An 18,619-nucleotide genomic window follows, 5' to 3' on the forward strand; every position below is an offset into this window, starting at 1 on the left:
GTGACAGAAACCATGACAAAGGTTCAGGCATGATCAGTCATAATGGAATGGCAGACAGTTTTAAACCTAAGAAATCTCTACGTAATATACATGGACCATTTTTTTTTTCCCCCAATGTACTCCAGACTTGACTGACTTTTTGCTGATTTTACAAAAAAGGCATCCAAAGCAGATGAGAACTCATTCTGCTCTGAATAAAGATCAACAGAGTTTTTCAGTAGGGCTAGAATATGTGTATTTTCCCAAACATTCATTTTCAGAAATCTCTAGATAATGTTTTCTGTAAGACAAAAAAAAAAAAAAAAAAAAAGGAAAGAACATTTCACTGAGAAACTGAAGTTATTAGCATTTATTACTTAGACCTGGCACGCAGAGGTGCCAGGCAACTTAAAAGCAGAGTGTGCTGTTGGCTATACCTACAATGCCTATTTCTTATCTTCATAATGTAATATGCTAAGAATGTTTTTTAGCTTTCCTCCAGTGTGCTCATCTGGTTGTAAATGCTGTTCAGAAGTATGAGAATGACCAAATTTTTACACCTAGCAATGACCCACCTATGTGAAAAGTAAATGATGTCATTTAAATCTCTTTAAATTCTACCATGCACCTTCCTATTTGTGCTAACCTGCATGCCCTTTCTGAGACTATGTTAATTGTCAAATATCAACAAATGGCACATAATTGTTTTTATCGTGTATTAAATGGTCTGTATGTACAAGCTTATCAGCAGACAGCACGTTTGCTCCGATAAATGTATTACCTCACAGCTTACTGAACAAAGCCTCGTCACAATTCTGGCTTTCTCTCTGGAGGCAAGGTAGGTTATGCTACAGGAGGCCAGGCTCACCTGCAGAGTAGACCTGTGCACAAGATCTCCCAAAATCAGGCTCCCAAATCCTACTCTCTAATCTCTAATCCTGTTCCTCCCTCCTGCACTCTTTTTTTTTTTTTTTTATCTGTCAGTCCTCATACCCACTACATCTTTCTTTTGTGATTACCACAAACACTTTTTAAGGTTATATATGAATCTTCCCCCCCCTTCAAAGATTGCTCTTGAACTGCCACAATTCTTCCTACTGTTTCCAAGAAGAAAAAAATGTTTCTAAAACCAACAGAGATGTACCTAATGGATTATGGGTTATTTCAATGGGTTATTTTCATCTAGCCGCTCAGATAGGAAGATATTGTCACTCTAATACTTAATTCTGTATCATGCTACATATTCAGAACTCTGAATCATTTACTCCTAGGCTATGGTATTTGCTCATCTTCAGCTTTGCTCATTCACTTTCTCTGCTGTGATAGATTGCGGGGCTGAGTCATGGAATGATTATGGAAATAACCGCTCTCAGAGCCCAGGTCGCTGACTTAGAGGAAGAAAATCTCAGTCTCAAAGAGAAGATAAGGAAAGAAGTACGGGATGAATATGAATCATTAGTGCAGAACCTATTTGTGACTTGTGTCCATCTAAAAGTAGGTACAAAATAAGATGGGGTACCTAATTGGTCTTTTTTGTGCTGCTGATAATTTGCCAGTATGTGTAGCACTCAAAGGAATATATTGCTGTAGTGTGCCAGGTGGATGAGTGGGTGAATCATTTATCTCCTCCTGTATATTTTAGAAGCATCCTGTAAAAATGTCTGGTAGAAAAATTGTGTACCTGTTCCAAGACAGGAGGCATAGTCTCAGTGGAACAGGTACCACATTAGAGAGAGTGATAGAAGCTCTTTTTGGTTACTGTGGAGGAACTTTTTAGATATAATACTTCAATTTGTAATATTCTACATTATTTTTCTTGAAAACTTTATGTCCAGTGTGTAATAGCATTGCTTACTCTAACAATGCCTTTGTTTTTCAAGTAGTCTGCTTATTTCTGTGTTGCACTATCATATGTCATTACTTACAAAAATAAGGATACCGCAGTCTAGCCTATAAAAATTGACCTGATTGTGACCATGTGTCGCAATAGGGCAACTATTAGCAACTATTGCTATAGAACAACAGCCTGTAGCAGATCCCCAGGGTTTTTATTCACAGTCCATAAGCCCGTCAATGTCTGTGATCAGGACAAGAGTGACTTGAGGAATACTGAAATTCCTTTTGCAGTCCTGAGGGTGAGAGCATTTTTCACCAGAAAGCCTATTTTATCACCATGGTGCCACTGCTTCCATTAAATCCATACCTCTCAGGACTGCCAATAATTTGTCTATAAATGATATAATTGAAATTACGCTCCTTGCAATGTCCAGATGTAATAACAATATTGCTCTGTCTTCCTGATACATTGATTGTAGGGAAATAATTATCAAGAAAGACCATCTGGTTGTGACTTCTGAAATCTTTTGAATGTTGCTTTCCCATATGTGCACATTTAATCTCCAGTGGGTTCTGTTTGTAACTGCAGGGGAAGTTGGATGTCTATCGACTTAGCATTGAGCAACGAGTGCTTGAAATCATCAGTGAAGTGAGAAGGGAAGGAGTTGACAATATGATTGATCTGAAGAAAAAGTTTGGCTCCTCCGAAAATAATGGTGACTTGAAAGAATACTTGTCTAAAGTAAGGGAACATATGCGTGTCAGTAAATGAACACAAGGATAATAACATAAGGTTAAGTTTTCTGAAGATGGTTTAAGTTACTGCATTCTATCTTGGACATCCACTGGGTAAAGAGCATAGAGGTGGCCCATTACTAGACTCTTAATGGCTACTCATTTGTCAGGCTGTCGTGAATCAATCATCTTTGATTGTTTCTTTCTACTCCAAGTACAGAAATTTTCAGCCAGACGCAGTCCTTAGATCCTGAATATCTGCATGTATTTGAATTGAGTTTGTTTTTAAACTTAGAAAGAATGGTGTTAGTTTCAGTCACGACAGATAAAACAGAGTTCCTATGTAGGTGAACATCAGAGGTTAAACTTCCATCTGAATAAGTGTAAAAGTGAACTCATATTCAATCACGTCAGACTGTGCTGTCATCTGTTGTCATTTTCCCAATTTTGCAGGGAGGAAACAGAAAATGAAGTTGCAGTGACCCAGATAAATGTGTTGATAGGTGTTTTATCTTATTGTGCAAGCTGTTCACATAAAAAAGTGGGGACCGAATCCTTTTTTTTCCATTTGGGGTTACTTAGAATAAGAATATATTCAACTTTGTTTTGAAAAAGTGCCCCCCAAATTGATGTTCTGGGAGTTATAAACTAAAGCCTGGGAAGTAATTTTGAGGCTACAATTTCCAAATCAATCCCTTTTATAGTCAAACACATCTCTCCTTGGTAAAGTTCAATTTGTACTGAAACTATGGTAGTCAGTCAGTGAATACAAATGAGATCAAATGGGTAATGGCTAAATACTTCTGTCTGAAGCAAATATGCCTCCAGATCTTTCAAGCAGAGAAGTTTGTGAAACAGAATATACCACTGTAGAGAGAAGGGTTTTCAACCCTCCCAGTGAACCCGGGGGATAGGAATGCCCAGAAGTAAATGAGGAACTAGTGGAAATGAAAGAGTTCCATGCCTGAGAAGGCTGCAGGGAAATGTCCACATTCCCACTGGGAAAGGACAGCATGCAGAGGCAGTGAATAAGGACAGCAGAGAGCTCACATGCAGTCCAATGGCTATGGTGTGGGCAGGGTCATGGAAACTTGGTGCACGCAGGTGGAGCATGGTCCTGGGTGGTTACAGGGTGTTTTAAGAAGGGCCAGCAGGGAAGAGGAGCAAGAATTGGAATCTGTACGGAGTTCATTCTCTGGACAGAGCTGTTGTGTGAGTGTGGAGATGTACTCCTGAAAGCCTATGAGTCAAGGTCAGGGGAGGGAGGAACATTGGTGATGATTAATGTCCGTGGTGGGGATCCACTGCAGACTACCTGATCAAGAGGATAAATTGGATAGGCTGTCTACTGGGTGCTAAGAAAAGCAGTCTTAACTTGAGGCCTTGGTTTTCATGGAGATTTTATCCCTGTGGAAATCTACTGGAAGCAGAACAAAGCATTTTGAAAGCACAGGCAGTTCCTAGACAGCATTAGTAATAATATCCTAAATGCAAATGCTAGAGAGCCAGCCAGGGTAAATCCCTATTTCTGCTGCTCACAAACAGGGAAAATCTGGTGGTATCATCACAGATGTCATCTGAGGCTGCAGTGACTGAAAAGATTTCAGGATCAGGAGGAAGGTTGCAAAATTATGCTGCAGCACTGCGACTTGAGACTTCTGGAGAGCAGACTTCTTTAGGGAATTGCTAGGCAGAACCTCTGTGGAAACTTCCAAGAGGGGAAAAGGTGCTTAGGAAAGCCGGTTGATTTTTTAAGAAAACTTAAGATTTCAAAACCAACTGCTCTGTTGTACAGGAAGACCAGGGAGTTTATTAGAAACTTGGCCTTACTTGACTTAGCAAGGATTTTCTTAAACGACTAAAATGCAGAAAGAGATATTGCAAGTAGAGGAAACATGGACAGGCCACAAAGGTAGAATCACAGAGTTCAGACCTATAGTGATGAAATTAGGAAGGCCAAAGTTCAGATAAAACTAATATGGGCCACACGGGATAAGAAGGTGAGTTGACACTAGATCATAGAATATCCTGAGTTGGAAGGGACCCACAAGGATCATCAAGTCCAACTCCTGGCTCCACACAGGACCTCCCAAAAACCAGACCATTTGTCTGAGAGCGTTGTCCAAATGCTTCTTGAACTCTGGCAGTCTCGGTGCCACGACCACTGCCCTGGGGAGCCTGTCCCAGTGCCTGACCACCCTCTGGGTGCAGACCCTTTCCCTAACCCCCATCCTGACCCTCCCCTGTCCCAGCTCCATGCCGTCCCCTCGGGTCCTGTCGCTGTCCCCAGAGAGCAGAGCTCAGCGCCTGCCCCTCCGCTCCCCTCGTGAGGGAGCTGCAGGCCGCCATGAGGCCTCCCCTCAGCCTGCTCTGCTCGGGGCTGAGCACACCAAGGCACCTCAGCTGCTCCTCACACATCTTCCCCTCCAAACCCTTCACCATCTTTGCAGTCCTCCCTTAGACAGTCTCTAATAGCTTTATTTGCTCCTTATACTGTGACACCCAAAACTATACCCAGTACTCAAGGTGAGGTCACACCAGTGCAGAGAAGAGTGGGACAATCCCTTCCCTCGACCAGCTGACAGTGCTGTGCCTGATAGTAGAGCTTCAGTGCAGGGACACCTTGAAAAATGGAGGACTGGATTTACAAAAGCCTTGTGAAGGTCTTTAAGGAGAACTACAAAGGAGATGCACAGCCCCATGCAATGGTACAAGCTGGGAGCCACCTGGCTGAGTGGCAGCTGGAAAGGACCTGTTAAGAATGGCCATAAGACAGATGAATATTGTTATTCTACTCAGCACTGATGAGGTGGTACCTGGCACAGAGCCCTGTAGAGGGGCCTGGTGGTATAAGAGAGCTTGAGAAAATGCAGAGTCTAGCGGGTGGCTGCCAAAATGGCCACTGGCCTGCTGTGGAGTACATTGCCTACAAGAATTTGAGGGAGCTGATCTGGTTTAGGCAGGCAGAAAGGAGTTCAAGAGGTGATCTAAGAGCAGCCTTCAACTACAGCAAACTAAACCAGAGCTGAACTCATCTTGGTAGCACCAGATGGGCTGCAGGCACCAGTTGTGGTGAGGGAGGCTTGTGCTAGACATCGGGAAGTCTTCTTTATGAGGAAGGCGGTGGAGCAACAGGACAAGTCGGGGAAACTGTGGGAGCTCCACCTCTGGAGTTGTTCAGGACTTGGTTAGACAAGACCATAGAAGACATGGCTTAGTGTTGTCAACAGTCCTGCTTTGAGCAGGAGGTTTGACCTGGGGCCAAGACCTCCAGAGGTCCTCTGAAACCCTTTTTTCTATGATTTTTGTGTAAAGAAACTGCTTTCCTCTGCCTTAAGAACATTTTCCAGGAAGAATTTGCTATTCTGAACAAAGAAAAAGAAAACCTGATGACTATACTTCTCATGAATCTTCTAATTTTGTTCTTAATAAGGACATTGTAATTAGGGTGAACCAGGCTACTAATAGTGTATGAACCAGAATCTCCATCTGGCATAATTACAGTGTTTATCACCATTAACCATGCTTCATTTCTGAGGGGCTTACCTGCTTGCTATTTTGGATTAGATTTCTTCCATTTTTTTCCCCAGTCCCTGGACAATGTTCACATTTCCTGTTTCCCTGGAGACACAGTAATAAAGTTTATTGCCAAAGGCTGTGCTGGTTCAAAGTTTGAACATTTGAAAATTAGAATGAAATGCAAATAGTTGTCTGCTTTCTCAATTGTATTTATTTCAAAACCACATACATGTCTTGGGGAAGGTAATTTTCGTGGGTGTCTACTTTTACGGATGTCTTCTGTAGCAGGAACAGCTGCAGCTCTTGCAGGATGAAAATATCAGGCTAAGCAAGCTGGTGTGCAAGCTGAAGGCTCTGAACTGTTGGAAGCAAACCACTCAGAAGGCACGGCTCTCCGCAAAACTGAGGGATGCTGAGAAGGTTATATTTCCTTACCATTTCATCTGTTTTAAGTGTCTGCTAAACTGGTCAGACTCATTATTATTCAGTGAGTTTATAGGCTTTCAAGATAACCACAGGTTTTAGATATAAAACTTTTTCCCCTCTAAGTTACAGGTATAAGGGTGGTCTTCAGCTGCGAAGGGCATGAAACAAATCACTGATGCTTGCTTGAAGCAAGAGCCTAGGAAGTATAAGCAGCCTACAGTATTCCTAATTCTGTTGTTGACTTAGAAGAATAACTATAATATTATATCAAAATAAACTATATCACAACTGACCAAACCATATGAAAAAGAAGACAGGCAGATATGAAGTGAAAATGAAGTAGACAGTTTGCTTAAGAGAAGGCTGACGTTGTGTTTTGTTTTGTTTTGTTTTGAAATTGGTATCTGCTTAAACAAAGCAGAACACAGCATGAGGTTTATAAATTTAATTACAGAAATACAAGATGAAGCACAAAAATGACTAAATTAAACTAAAGTGAAGATGGATGGAAAGAAAAGTGCCTCACTGCTTTAAATGAGGCTGATTAGAATGGAACAAACAGGTTATTGATTGTTATATAGGTTAATTAGCTGCACATGTCAAGCAAAGGGAAGGCTGAGTGGATCATATTTGTTAACTTAAAAAGAGTGAAAGCAAAATCTTTTTTCTGTACTTGTTAATTTTGAAGCCAAATAAAACTGAATATGTATGTATTCAGTTCAACTGTATCACAGAGATGCTAAATTGGTATTTTATTAATTTATTAATTTATATTAGATGTAGATCAGCCAAAGATGGATTGAATTATTGAAAACTTGTGGATTTAAATAAGAAATAAGAATTATCTTCACAGTATTTAAAAAAAAGAAAAGTCTGAAAGAAAAATAAATGGGAAAATTTGGCTTTTTTAAATGCTGAACTAGCTCATCTTGCTGAGACAGAACTTTCTTGTGTCTGACTCTGCAATGACCCTGCATATCTAAAAACTGGTATTTCACCATCCTCCACTCAAGTGCAGAGGATCCTGGAGCTTGCTTATAATGGGGAAGGAGAAAGAGCTGTTAAATCTGTGCCTGACATAATATCATGTATATATATATATACATTTACATTTGTGTTTAAAACAAACAAAAAGACCCTACCCAGAAGGAAAATAAGCTACATCACACACATTTTTCCTTTACAGATAACAAAGGAATAAACACATTAGTAGATGGACAGCTCTTTCTAATGCACAAACAAGATGAAGTTTTGTTCTGCGCTTGTTTACACAAAAGAGCTTGAATAGTTGATGTGGATGTAATTAAAGAGGTGCAGTAGTACCCTCATGAAAGATTGTTATTATTTTAGTTAAAAAATACTGTCATCTCCAGCTGGAGTATTTATGCCTGTAACTCCGGTCAAAGCAAGAAAAAAAATGCAGATTTTAATCTTTAATGAACCTGTCTTGTCCATTCTGTTCCACATTTTGCCTTAAAATAATCCAGCCTCAGTTAGAAGAAAATATGAACAATTCAATCCTGCTCTACTAAAAATCTCTTAGAGATTATCTTTCAAGAAACCTGTTGTTATATGGAAGAGAGAAAATCCTTGCTCTCATAACTGTTCCTGTTATTTACTTTGTTTACAGGAAGCTGTTCAAAACAAAAAAGAGTGTCTGAATGCTAAGATGATGGCAGAACAAGAGGTGACTTCATTGGATGGTCAGCTCACGTCCATAAGGAAAGCTCTTGTAAAATCTCAAGCAGACAATGACAAGCTAAAGAAACTGCTACATAAACAGGTATCTGAGTTAGAGCTCCAGATTCATCAGCATAGCAAGCTGAATTCTCCTCTCCATCTCACTTGCTTTAATGAGGATTTTGCCTACTGTTATTTTGTGAGAGGAATGGATTCAAAACCAACTGCATGATACAATTACTGAAGCTAGATATGTATTTTATAGCACTGAAATAGTGTGTTCATTTGAGCTTTTTCACAACTGCAGGTAGAGAGAACTAGGGAAAATCTGTAGCATCTTGTATAAAGTTTAAGTCACATGCCAAAATGACAGCTGCAGGTACTATATTCATATATGTGATCAACATTGCTTGATCTATGTTTTTGCAGAAGAAAAAATGCATTTGATATTTTATTCCACAGGCAAAAATAATAATTAAAAAAAAAAAAAAGTTACAGACCTTGAGGTTATTAATCTCCTACCCAATCATTAAATTTCAAGGAAACATTTAGACATGTTGTCGTTAAACCCACGACAAAATCATTTCACATTTTTTGCCATCTGAATAGCTTCATGGATATATCACTGCCATAATGAGCTCCCTTCTACACATGGCTACATGTGCTGAAATGGCTCGTTCCTCAAAGACAAACTGAAAAGTGCACCCTTCACTTGCAACATAATTAATGCCAGGTGACATGACTATGGAAAATAAGCCTTGTCAAGCCAACCTCATTTCATTCTGCTGATAAGATTACAAGTTAGATAGATAAGCATAATGCTTGAGATGTAATACATATTTGGAAAGACCTTGTAACGTGGGTTAGCAGCATACACCTTCTGTATTTAAAATTTTAGCATTATGCAGTATCTCTGAAAATGCTACCTGGATTAAGAACTAGATTTTTTGACATCTTAAAAATGTGTTATTTTTATTAAATGAAGATGGTTTCTGATGGATTTCTACAGGGACTGGTAGCAGAATTTTCAGTATTCAACATTTTGGTCAGTGGCTTGGAAATAAATGCAAAATTATAGATTAAAAAGCTTACTGATGACATATTTGAGTAGGAATGTTAGTGAATTTGATGAGCTACATTTAATGAATAATGATGTGGGCAGAGCAGGTGTACAGAGTTGTACAGAGAGCTTGGTAACTTAACTATCTCTCCAGGAAATACTGCGGTTTATGAGTAGATACAGAATGAGAAGAAAGCAAGGCTTCTACAGAACAGGGTAACAGCATCCCTACAAAAGGCAGGGATCGTAACAGGCAAATGAATGCAGTGGAAGGAAAGGATGGATGCTGCAGTCTTTTAGTTTATAAACAGCTAAATAACACATACACATTAAAAATGGTTTGTGTACAACGTGCTGTAATACTGCCTCTGGTTCCAGAGTGTGCTATAAAAAGATGGGAAAATACAGAGAGGATGTGGAAATGGATTACAAAAAATGATTTGAAGGCTGCAGAAAACAGTCTAGAGAAGGACCCAGTCTGTTGTGCCTATCTAAAAGGAAAGTGACTTGTTTATAATCTACAGGTATTTTGTAGGGAGAGACCAGCAGATGCTAAAGGGTCCTTAGAGAAAGGTGTAACAAGAGGCAGTACCTAAAATTTGAGGACAAACAAACTGAAAATTGGAAATAAGAAACAATATTTTCAAAATGGGATTAACCATGGAAGTGACAACATCTGAGTATCCTTAAGTCAAGACCAGGTGCCTTTCTGGGAAAGATGGCTTAGCTAAACCAGCTTGCTCATTCCAGTGTGAGAGTAATTGAGGTAAATATTGTGGCATGTGATATTAAAAAGTCAAATCTGATGCTTAATTGTTCCACTCTGAGCTTGTTGGTCTATGAACCTCCAGTCTTAGTATGGCTTAGAGAGCTTCCCAAATAAAATATTTGGGGCCTGAGTGCTTTACGCTCTGACTCTGATTTTTTTGCTGGTACGGTGTTGCCTTTGGATGATAAATTGTTTTTTCTGAACAGACAAGCTGCCAATTTACTGCCAAAAGACCCACCGCATCTACCTTCTTTCTTGTGGCTGTTTTTGTTATTGGTTTTGTTTTTTCCTTCGGTTTCTGACATCGGCTTCTGGTTCTTTCTCTTGTTTCTAATTCTTTCCTTTGTATAGGTAGCGATGAAGGTGTTTACAAATTGCAGACTCCATTTCACAACCCTTGGCTGTGCAGGACAGCTTGACCCAATCTGCGTGGTTTGTAATACCATTGCATTCAGTTGGGATACAGATTCTAAAATGCAGCCACACTTACTGGCTTTCTTGACACACAGTGTATAAACAGCAATGTTTGAAAATGCTGTGCTCATTTTTCCCCTCTCTTGCCTTGTTTATGCTTTGCTTTTAAAGACAAGTCCCACATGCAGACCAGAGGCTGGTTGCAGAGAGCAAATTACAGCAGAACAAGGAAATTGGAACCAACTGCCTTCTTGTTTATTTGCAATTGAGCAAGTTCTACACACAAATGGTGTTTCGAGGCTTCTCTCTCTCACAAGCAATGCTGTAAATACAGAACTCTGTTCCCACTCCCCCTTACCCTTCCCATGTGCTCCCCCCTCCTGCAACCCAGATTTTATTTTGAGTTTAGGTCTTGACTGTTCCTTTCATAAGATCTGAAGATAATTCAGATTTGTGTACCAACATTTCATTCTCTTCAACACCAAGCCATGTTGGACGGGGTCTCTCCTCATTCTGCTCAGCTGGGGATAATATCTCAGGACTGGTCACCAGGGTTTAAAAGGAAATCTAAAAGGTGGGTATGAGAATTGGGGGAAGTAATCCAAGTCTGAAACTTTCGTGATCTTCTGTTGTAGAAACAAATGCTGTTGGAAATGGGACATCAGATGACACAAGAAGCTAGGAAGAGAGAAATTCTCAGTGCGATGAAAGCTGAAAATGTGGAGAAGATGCTTGAAGAAATAGAAGGAAAAGAGCAGAGACTGGAATGCCTGACCAAGGGAGCTGAAAAGCCTTCTAAAATAGGCCAGCTTCAACAAAAAAGGGTCAAAAAAGAAATGCACGAGGTAAACTCTAAGTATGCATTCAAAAAACAGAAATGATAACTTTTCTGGAGTAGCATTTCTGGACAGTTTTAACACTGTCTAGCTACATCTGAGCAAATCCCCTCAAGTGTCTGAGTTTCATGGTGCTTCACAGCAGCCCTCCAGGGTCTCACAGCAAGTGGCACTGTGCTGGGTGCTGGATGCTTGGGGTCATGCTCCTCCTTTGGGTGGCATCTTGTGTTTCTGGTAGCTGTTGAGCTCGTTTTGGTATCTTTGTCCTATAGAGTGAGTATTGTTCCCCTTATTTTAGAAATAAACTACCTGGGAGTTCATGCAAGGTGCTGTGCAGCGGGAACAAGAATCTGCAGTGCCTGGTACTTCCCTGTGATATTTCCCAGGCAGGGCTTTCCTCCCTCTGTGCCAGTGCTGCAGAGCTGATAAACTGCTGTCCTTTTGCTTTATCTACTGCGCGTGTGACGTAAACCCTCTGCCCTTACCTCTTTGTTTTGCATACATTACACCGGTGTTTCCCAAATTCTGAACTGCCAAGTGAACATACTGGGGAGGGGGCAGCTTTAACTCTGTCTGCACACAGAAATGGCGTTAATTTTAACTAAACCGAGGCCATTGTACCGAACTGATGTATTGACTTCAAATTGGTTACTGCATTGCTAGTCGTGGATTTAGTGCAATTGAGTAACCAGGTCACTTTAAGAGCATCCCCCTGTGAAAAGGACTGTAGAGATTTAACTACTTCAATTTAAAAATGGTTTGGCCAAGTAAATCTCTGTGGATAGTGCAGCTGGTAGAGCGAGCTCTTGGCTCTGAAATGTGCAGTGTTTCTTTTGTCGTGTAGCCTGTGGAAAAAAAATGCTGTTTGGAAACTGCTTGATTAGACTTTAACTAGATGAATCCATCCACTAACTGACAGCTTTGCTACCACTAAAGTCTCCTAGCCCTTGTGTTCTTGATCTAGAAAGCACCTTGTAAATGTATCTGAATGCCTCTCTTGTAAGCCAAGCAAGTATATTCTGTCTTCAGTCTTATGAAGCACTAAGGTGAAAGCATTGACTGTTTTCCAGAGAGAGTCAGGACGACAAATGCCATTCTGCTGGGAACAATTTCCAGGCTGCTGGCATGTTCTCTCAGCAAAATCGTAGGGCAGTTAGAGACTGCTACACAGCTGAAGCAGTGGGTGCAGACATGAGGCCACTGATTGCAGTGTTTTCTGTCTTTGATGGGGCTGTGAGCTGGGGCTCTACTTGCTGTGATTGCAAAATAACCCTTCAAGAGAGCAGAGGTGGCAACAGCTGGATCAGCCTTCGAGGAGAGCAGAGGGCAATGGCAACTGCAGTGGGGAGGCTTTTGCCACACAGCAGTCCCAGCCACAGGTAGCACCTGTGATCATTAGCAACAGCAAGCTCTGCATTTAAACTTGGCTGGCAAACTCTGTGGGAGAGATGAGGGAAAAGCTGCCTGTTTTTTTCACATACCTCAGCCCTGAAACCAGAGGTAGGGTTACACACAGAGAACAGTGAGAGAGGTCCTCTGTGCTGGTTTTATTTTCCTCCCGCAAAGCTTGAAATGCAGATTCCAATTAAGCAATAACGAGGACGTCAGTTTGCCCTATTTTCTGTTGTATTTTGCATCTAGAGGGATCATGGATATGCTTAGCAAAGCTGTAATTACAGATTATTACAACCAGCAAGAAGTGATGGTCTCTCATTCACAAGCATGCACAGGGCATCAACATTTTTTCCTCTAAATCTAGGCCCCTGCTTTAAGCTGGAATTGCTGGATTATGAATTTTTGTTGCTGCCATTAATCCTTTTATACCTTTTAGATAGGAAGCCAGTTAACCCAAGAGTGCAGTTTCAAACTGGAGACCTTCCAGCCTGCTGATGAACTACCGTGTCAAGTTTATGGCCTGGAAGCTTCCCAGAGGAATGTGACTGCAGGTAAAGACAGATTGTGTTGCAACCTGTTTCCTTGGGGAAATAAGTCTTATGAGCTATGTGTCCACCTCCCCGAATCCCTCCTTAACCTTTGAACCACCAGGCAACATCAGCCAAGTATGAAAGAGGAGAAGACCTCCTTCATAACTTAAGTGCCTAGGTGGAAGGGAAAGACCTAAATCAGTCTCAGGAAGTGATTCCTTCCCTCACTGCAGCTGCTCAAGCAGTACAAGAAACATTGAGCCCCAAGCGAATAGCTTTAAACCACTGCTTAGGTCATCTTTTGCTTTGTAGGGACATCAGGGGAAATACGAGGGGTCTGCATTCAGGGGAGGAGGCAATTAGGAAACCGAGGATCCCAAGTGGTAGGAAATCAGGCTTCATTAGTGGCTCTGGTCTTCATAAAGGTTGCTTACGAATCATGTGGACCAGTGAAACAAATTGGTACACTGGTAATTTGATGAGCTGCATGCCCATGATTGTAGGTGTCTTTAGAGGAGCTCAAAACAGCGGTGAGAACTTCCTAGCCTTTAGACAACTTAACCTGGAACTTAAACTTTAAGAAAAATCTTCCTTCTCTGCTATTTGCTAGTGTTTTTATTTTTTTATACGATGCTTACATAATTCACATAGTTTAGAACACTCAAATAAGGAATTCTACTCCTATCTGCCTGAAATTGCTGCTTTCTCTGTGGTATCAAAATCCTACTGGGGCTTCAGTCTGAGAAACTCATGCAGACGATGGGTGATACCTAAATCCCTAGTAAATTAAATAGATAGATAGGAAAAAATAAACAATGATCTTTCAAGGTGCAGCTCTATGCCACAAGGAATGTAAAGTACCACAGATTTAGTTACAGTTTGCTCTGCACAAAGACACTAGTTATTCCTGCCAGAGGAAACTGAGAAATGCTCGTTAGCACGCTGCTGAAGACAAGACATGAACCGATCATGGAGAAATAAAGCACAGGGAGGTATCTTTAATTAATGCACACATCTGTGTGGTTTCTGTGGCTTTAAAACAATGAAGTTCGGGGGAAGTTTGTGCAAAATTTCTAAGTCTGATGATAGTGAGAAGAAGGAAAGCAGGTGAGACAGAATGGAGACTTTTTGTTTTTCCCTTGCAGTAAATTGCTGGTGTTAAACATGATGCAGAGCTAGAGAAATTGTCTGAGGAGCTTGGAGCTCTCTGTTGTCAACAGAGGACTACCATCAAGCTATAGACTTACACACTTAGTCTGAACCTCTCCAATATATTCAGCTACCTTTTTTTCCTAATTTTTCTCCTACGTCTGTAATAGTAGATGAATGTTGTGAGGTATTTTTTTCCCCTTCAAAAAGGTAGCAGGAATACAGCAGATCTGTTTTCCCATGGATCTAGTTCCAGCCCCCCTGATCTGAGCAACCTGAGCCACATCCTCTAGCTCTTCCTGTGCGCCTCCTCCGTCTTCACATCTTCCTTTTCCCTCCCAGCTGCGCTGAGCCATGGCCTGTCTGGGCAGTGTAAAACAGCCACTGCACTTCTCCCTGGGTTCCTGTGGTGCTTGTGTAGTCTCTCCTCTCAAGCCCCATGCTTCGGGCTGCAGACACTGCCTGCAGTCTGCCTGGGGTAGCTCTGGGAGAGGCGTCTGCTCTCCTGGTGCTTCACAGGAGGCCAAGTGGCTTGGACACACATCCTGGAATAACACCAGACACAGCCAACCTATACAGTCCAGAACGTTTTGCATCATAGCTGAGGAAGAGGAACGCCTTCCCAGAAAGTGCAGGGTTGCAGCTATGCAGCAAAACACCCTCACTTCTCGCCTACAGTTACTGGCAAGGCTAACGGGTGGTTTTGGTGCAGTACAGCAATACCACGCCGTGCACAGGTACAAAGCGGGGTTAGATCGTGTTAGGGGTGGTGCCAACCACGGCATTTGGTTCAGCAGGCTGAAGGGTGGCGTTAAGCGGCTGCATCTCTGCTTTTGGGAATCCTAAAAGGACAAAGACTGGAACTCACCAGGAGCACATTATTAACCCCTCCACTCCCACCTCTTTTGATCTTGGTTTTCAACAGGACCAAAAAAATCAGGGTTGTAGGGAAAATAGGTGCATGTAATTGGGCACAATTTTTTTTTTTTTGCTTCATTGATCTATTTCCTGCTTGAAAAATAAATGCTGATACCTTCGTTACTGTGAATGAGCAGAGCTGAGAGTGAGGTGTTATGTAAAAATACTGCAACTAATTTTTGCTCTGCTTTGTGTTAAGATCATCTGTGAACCACTTCGTGCAGGCCAGGCAAGCAGCTATTGTTAGCACTGCCCTGAGCGCTCACAGCTCACTCCCTTTCTGTTGCTGTTGTTAACATTCTGCTAGAGATCAGAAACAACAGCTGTGGCATTTATTCAACTCAAGTTCCCCTTTGGCTGTGTTGTCAATAACACTCCAGGTTCTGCAGCCCAGGTCCAGAGGAACAGGCCTCCAGCATCCACTCTGCTTGTGGATCAGAAGCAGCGCCCTCCAAATCCTGACCCAAGAAGCAGCACCGTAAAAAGAAGAAACTCTCAAAGACCGAAGACAGTAAGAACACTGGCGCTGGTAACAGCAGCCTGAGAGAGCTGCAAAATAAACAACTCTTTTGCTCCACGCACCCCTGGGGTACCCTGAGATGGTTGGTGACTCTTCCATTTGTTACTTGTGCTTCCAGGTTCCTAGCAGATGGAAGGAGAGCGCGGCAGAGAGGCCGTTACCACACCTAAATGAAAAGCCTCTTCCTACTGTCTTCCTGCAGCTACAGGAACAGAGGCCTGTCCAGAAGTAAGCCTAAATGTGTTTTTTAATCAGTTCGAGGCATTTCAGAAATTACCCGGGTTGGCAACCCTGAAGTGAGAGAAGCCTCATTTACACACAAATCAAAGGGAGGCAGCAATCCTCCAGTGCTGTGCACGTACACTCCAACACCTTTGGATGCAGTGCTGGCAGCTAGAGCCAGTTCATCCTCTAACTGGGTGATGCAGGTCCTCCTCCTGAGCAACAGCAGCACTGCACGTCCTCCCCTGACGGCCAGTGCAGCACAGCAAGGCAAGGATACCAGTCGAAACTAACAGGCTTCCTTTTATTGCGGTAACCTTGGAACACAGCCGTGCAAAGCACAGCTAAGTTCTCAGAGCAAAAGTGGTTTTAGTTAAACTGCTTCCCTATTGCAACCATCGAACACCACCACATCCTGCCTGGCTGCTTTTACCCCCGGAGGTTGCTGCCTGTGCAGTGAACCTCTCATGTTTAAAAATGAATCATCAAAACGTCAGAACCTTTACCTTCCCTAGCACCTTCTTCTCCTTCCCCCTAGAAAGGGGAAGGAGAGCGGCTCCTTGCACCGTGCTGCACTGCTAGAGCAAAATGCATAAATTCATGCTCCCTTATCTGCACCTCTCCCGCATGTAAACCCATTGTTTTTATAACTGAACCAATAAAGGAATCAAAGCTGTTTTTCAGAGATGTGTCAGATTGTACTGCAGCTTTTGATGATGAGTTAGAATGCTAACCTATCAGCATCACCCAGGTCGCTGGATGCTTGTGGACGTGAGTAACAATACTCACCTCATTTATAAATAACCAAGGCTTAGGCATTATTATTTCATTCAAGTTGGCTGCTACTGTACTACACTAAAACAAGTCACAATATAAACAGAATGCTGTGGAATCAGTCATCAAATAACATGAGTTCTTTTTAAGGTGTGCCTTAAATGAATAAAAAGGGGGCTGGTAATTACATAAGGCCAGCTGTTGCTGAAGGAGTTATCAAATGTGATCATCACACATTCCAGGAACCAGAAGCCAATTTGGACGTAGAACAAAATCCCCTACAAGAAGCACTTACATGCCACTGCAGTGGTAAAAAGGGAAGGGATGGCTCAGGATAATCGCAGCATCTTGATGTAATACTCCTCTGGGAGCTCGATACAGCAAAATTCAAAGATGAATTTTGAATGAGTGCTGCACCGACAGAAGGTTACCCTCCAAGAGCAGCAGTACCACAAGGCTAGTACTATAAGAAAAAGCAATCCTGCAAAGGCTTTCAGTGCTGCACTGTGACAAATTTAATTCAGTGCTTGACTGCATGATGTAATGGGTAATTTTCTGGAAGGCACAATTTTAACACCTCAGGAAGCTCTAGGTTTCCTCCATTTCCATACAGCCTTTCCAGAAACAGTACTCAAGTTTTGCAGATTTCTCATATTTGACCGAGTTATGCCACCACTACCCTAGTGACACATTCGCACTTGACTACTCACAAAACCATCGAGGTCACAACGTGGAACTACCGAGGTTAGTTCACTGAGAGCTGGTGATGGTTTCAGTCAGCCTCTGACTACAGAACTGCACACCCTATGTTGGCTTTTTCAAGCATACTCTGACAATCACTCCCTAGCAAATATCCTTGCTCTCCTGATTACACAGAAAAGGCAATCAGATCCAGAGCAACCCCTTTTTCACGTAGGCAGGGATCTTAACATGAAGAAATGCTTTAACATGAACATTAACAGCTTGCCCAGAGCCACAGACTGCAGCCCCTCTTCCACCTTACAGGCAGCCAGTCAGTATTAGGAACTTTGCTACTGGAAAAAGGCACATTCAGCATTAGACTTACAGGTTGTCACAGGTGGAACATGTGACAAATACCTTGTTCTGACCCGACAGCCAAAGCACAACAGAGTTAATCTAACACAGCAAATTTCATCACCTAATTGAAAATTACTTTTCTGAGACAATTCTAAATCTGAATCTGTACTTTTGTACAAACCAAGTGCAAAGTTAACAACTTCGGAGAGCTAGATCAACTCTTCAAAGATTTTGTTTTCGCACTTTCCCCAGTGTTTGACTGCTGTTGAAAACAGTTCTTATCTCCAGAAACTTGGCAGACTGTCCCCTCTGGGATTGCTCACATGAAAGAAAGTTTACAAGTAAAATTCCATTCAACAGCTTTTATTTATCAATTTGGTTTTGTGATTACAACTGTTTCAGTTTTCTTCCACTGAAGACAAAATAAACTTTTACAGCAACACTTGCAAAGAACATTCATAAGATAACAGCTTGATATTTGCACAATTGGCTTCGAGAAAAAGCCAGATAACTTGAAGAGTCACTACAGTTCAGTGCCTAAAATTGATTTAGGGGCAAATAAAACTACAGATCTATGAGCTTCCACTTCAAAACACAAGGCCGAGAAGAACTGCAAGTTGTTACTTCGGGTTATTTGCTAGTACACAGCACAAAGTAGCCAATACTGCAACTTCGCCAAGGAGTAATTTGCTTCTACAGTGAGGCAGCCAAGCACAGGGTGGAGACATACAACCCAGGCCCCCTCCCCACAGAGGGGAACAGGAAATGACCCCAGCTCCAACTCTGGAAGCTGTGGGTTATACCTCGGCAGCAAGGCTG

The 18,619-nt window shown here is 41.9% G+C and overlaps 1 protein-coding gene across 1 annotated transcript in view; it reads left to right on the plus strand.

The window, feature by feature from the left end:
* LOC309876176 (coiled-coil domain-containing protein 162-like) overlaps positions 1-18,015 on the plus strand; it is a gene marked incomplete at its 5' end in the record, with an annotated part of 58,348 nt that extends 40,333 nt beyond the window's left edge. The window contains 8 exons of the mRNA XM_082756175.1: positions 1,306-1,473; positions 2,405-2,557; positions 6,355-6,489; positions 8,126-8,278; positions 11,054-11,263; positions 13,086-13,200; positions 15,627-15,757; positions 15,885-18,015. Of these exons, the coding sequence (XP_082612301.1) occupies positions 1,306-1,473; positions 2,405-2,557; positions 6,355-6,489; positions 8,126-8,278; positions 11,054-11,263; positions 13,086-13,200; positions 15,627-15,757; positions 15,885-15,998 (1,179 nt within the window). The 3' untranslated portion in view covers positions 15,999-18,015. The remainder of the gene's footprint in view (positions 1-1,305; positions 1,474-2,404; positions 2,558-6,354; positions 6,490-8,125; positions 8,279-11,053; positions 11,264-13,085; positions 13,201-15,626; positions 15,758-15,884) is intronic.
* Positions 18,016-18,619: the final 604 nt, after the last annotated feature.

This window comes from Aythya marila, assembly GCF_965140915.1.
Source record: "Aythya marila genome assembly, chromosome: 3".
Taxonomy (NCBI): domain Eukaryota; kingdom Metazoa; phylum Chordata; class Aves; order Anseriformes; family Anatidae; genus Aythya; species Aythya marila.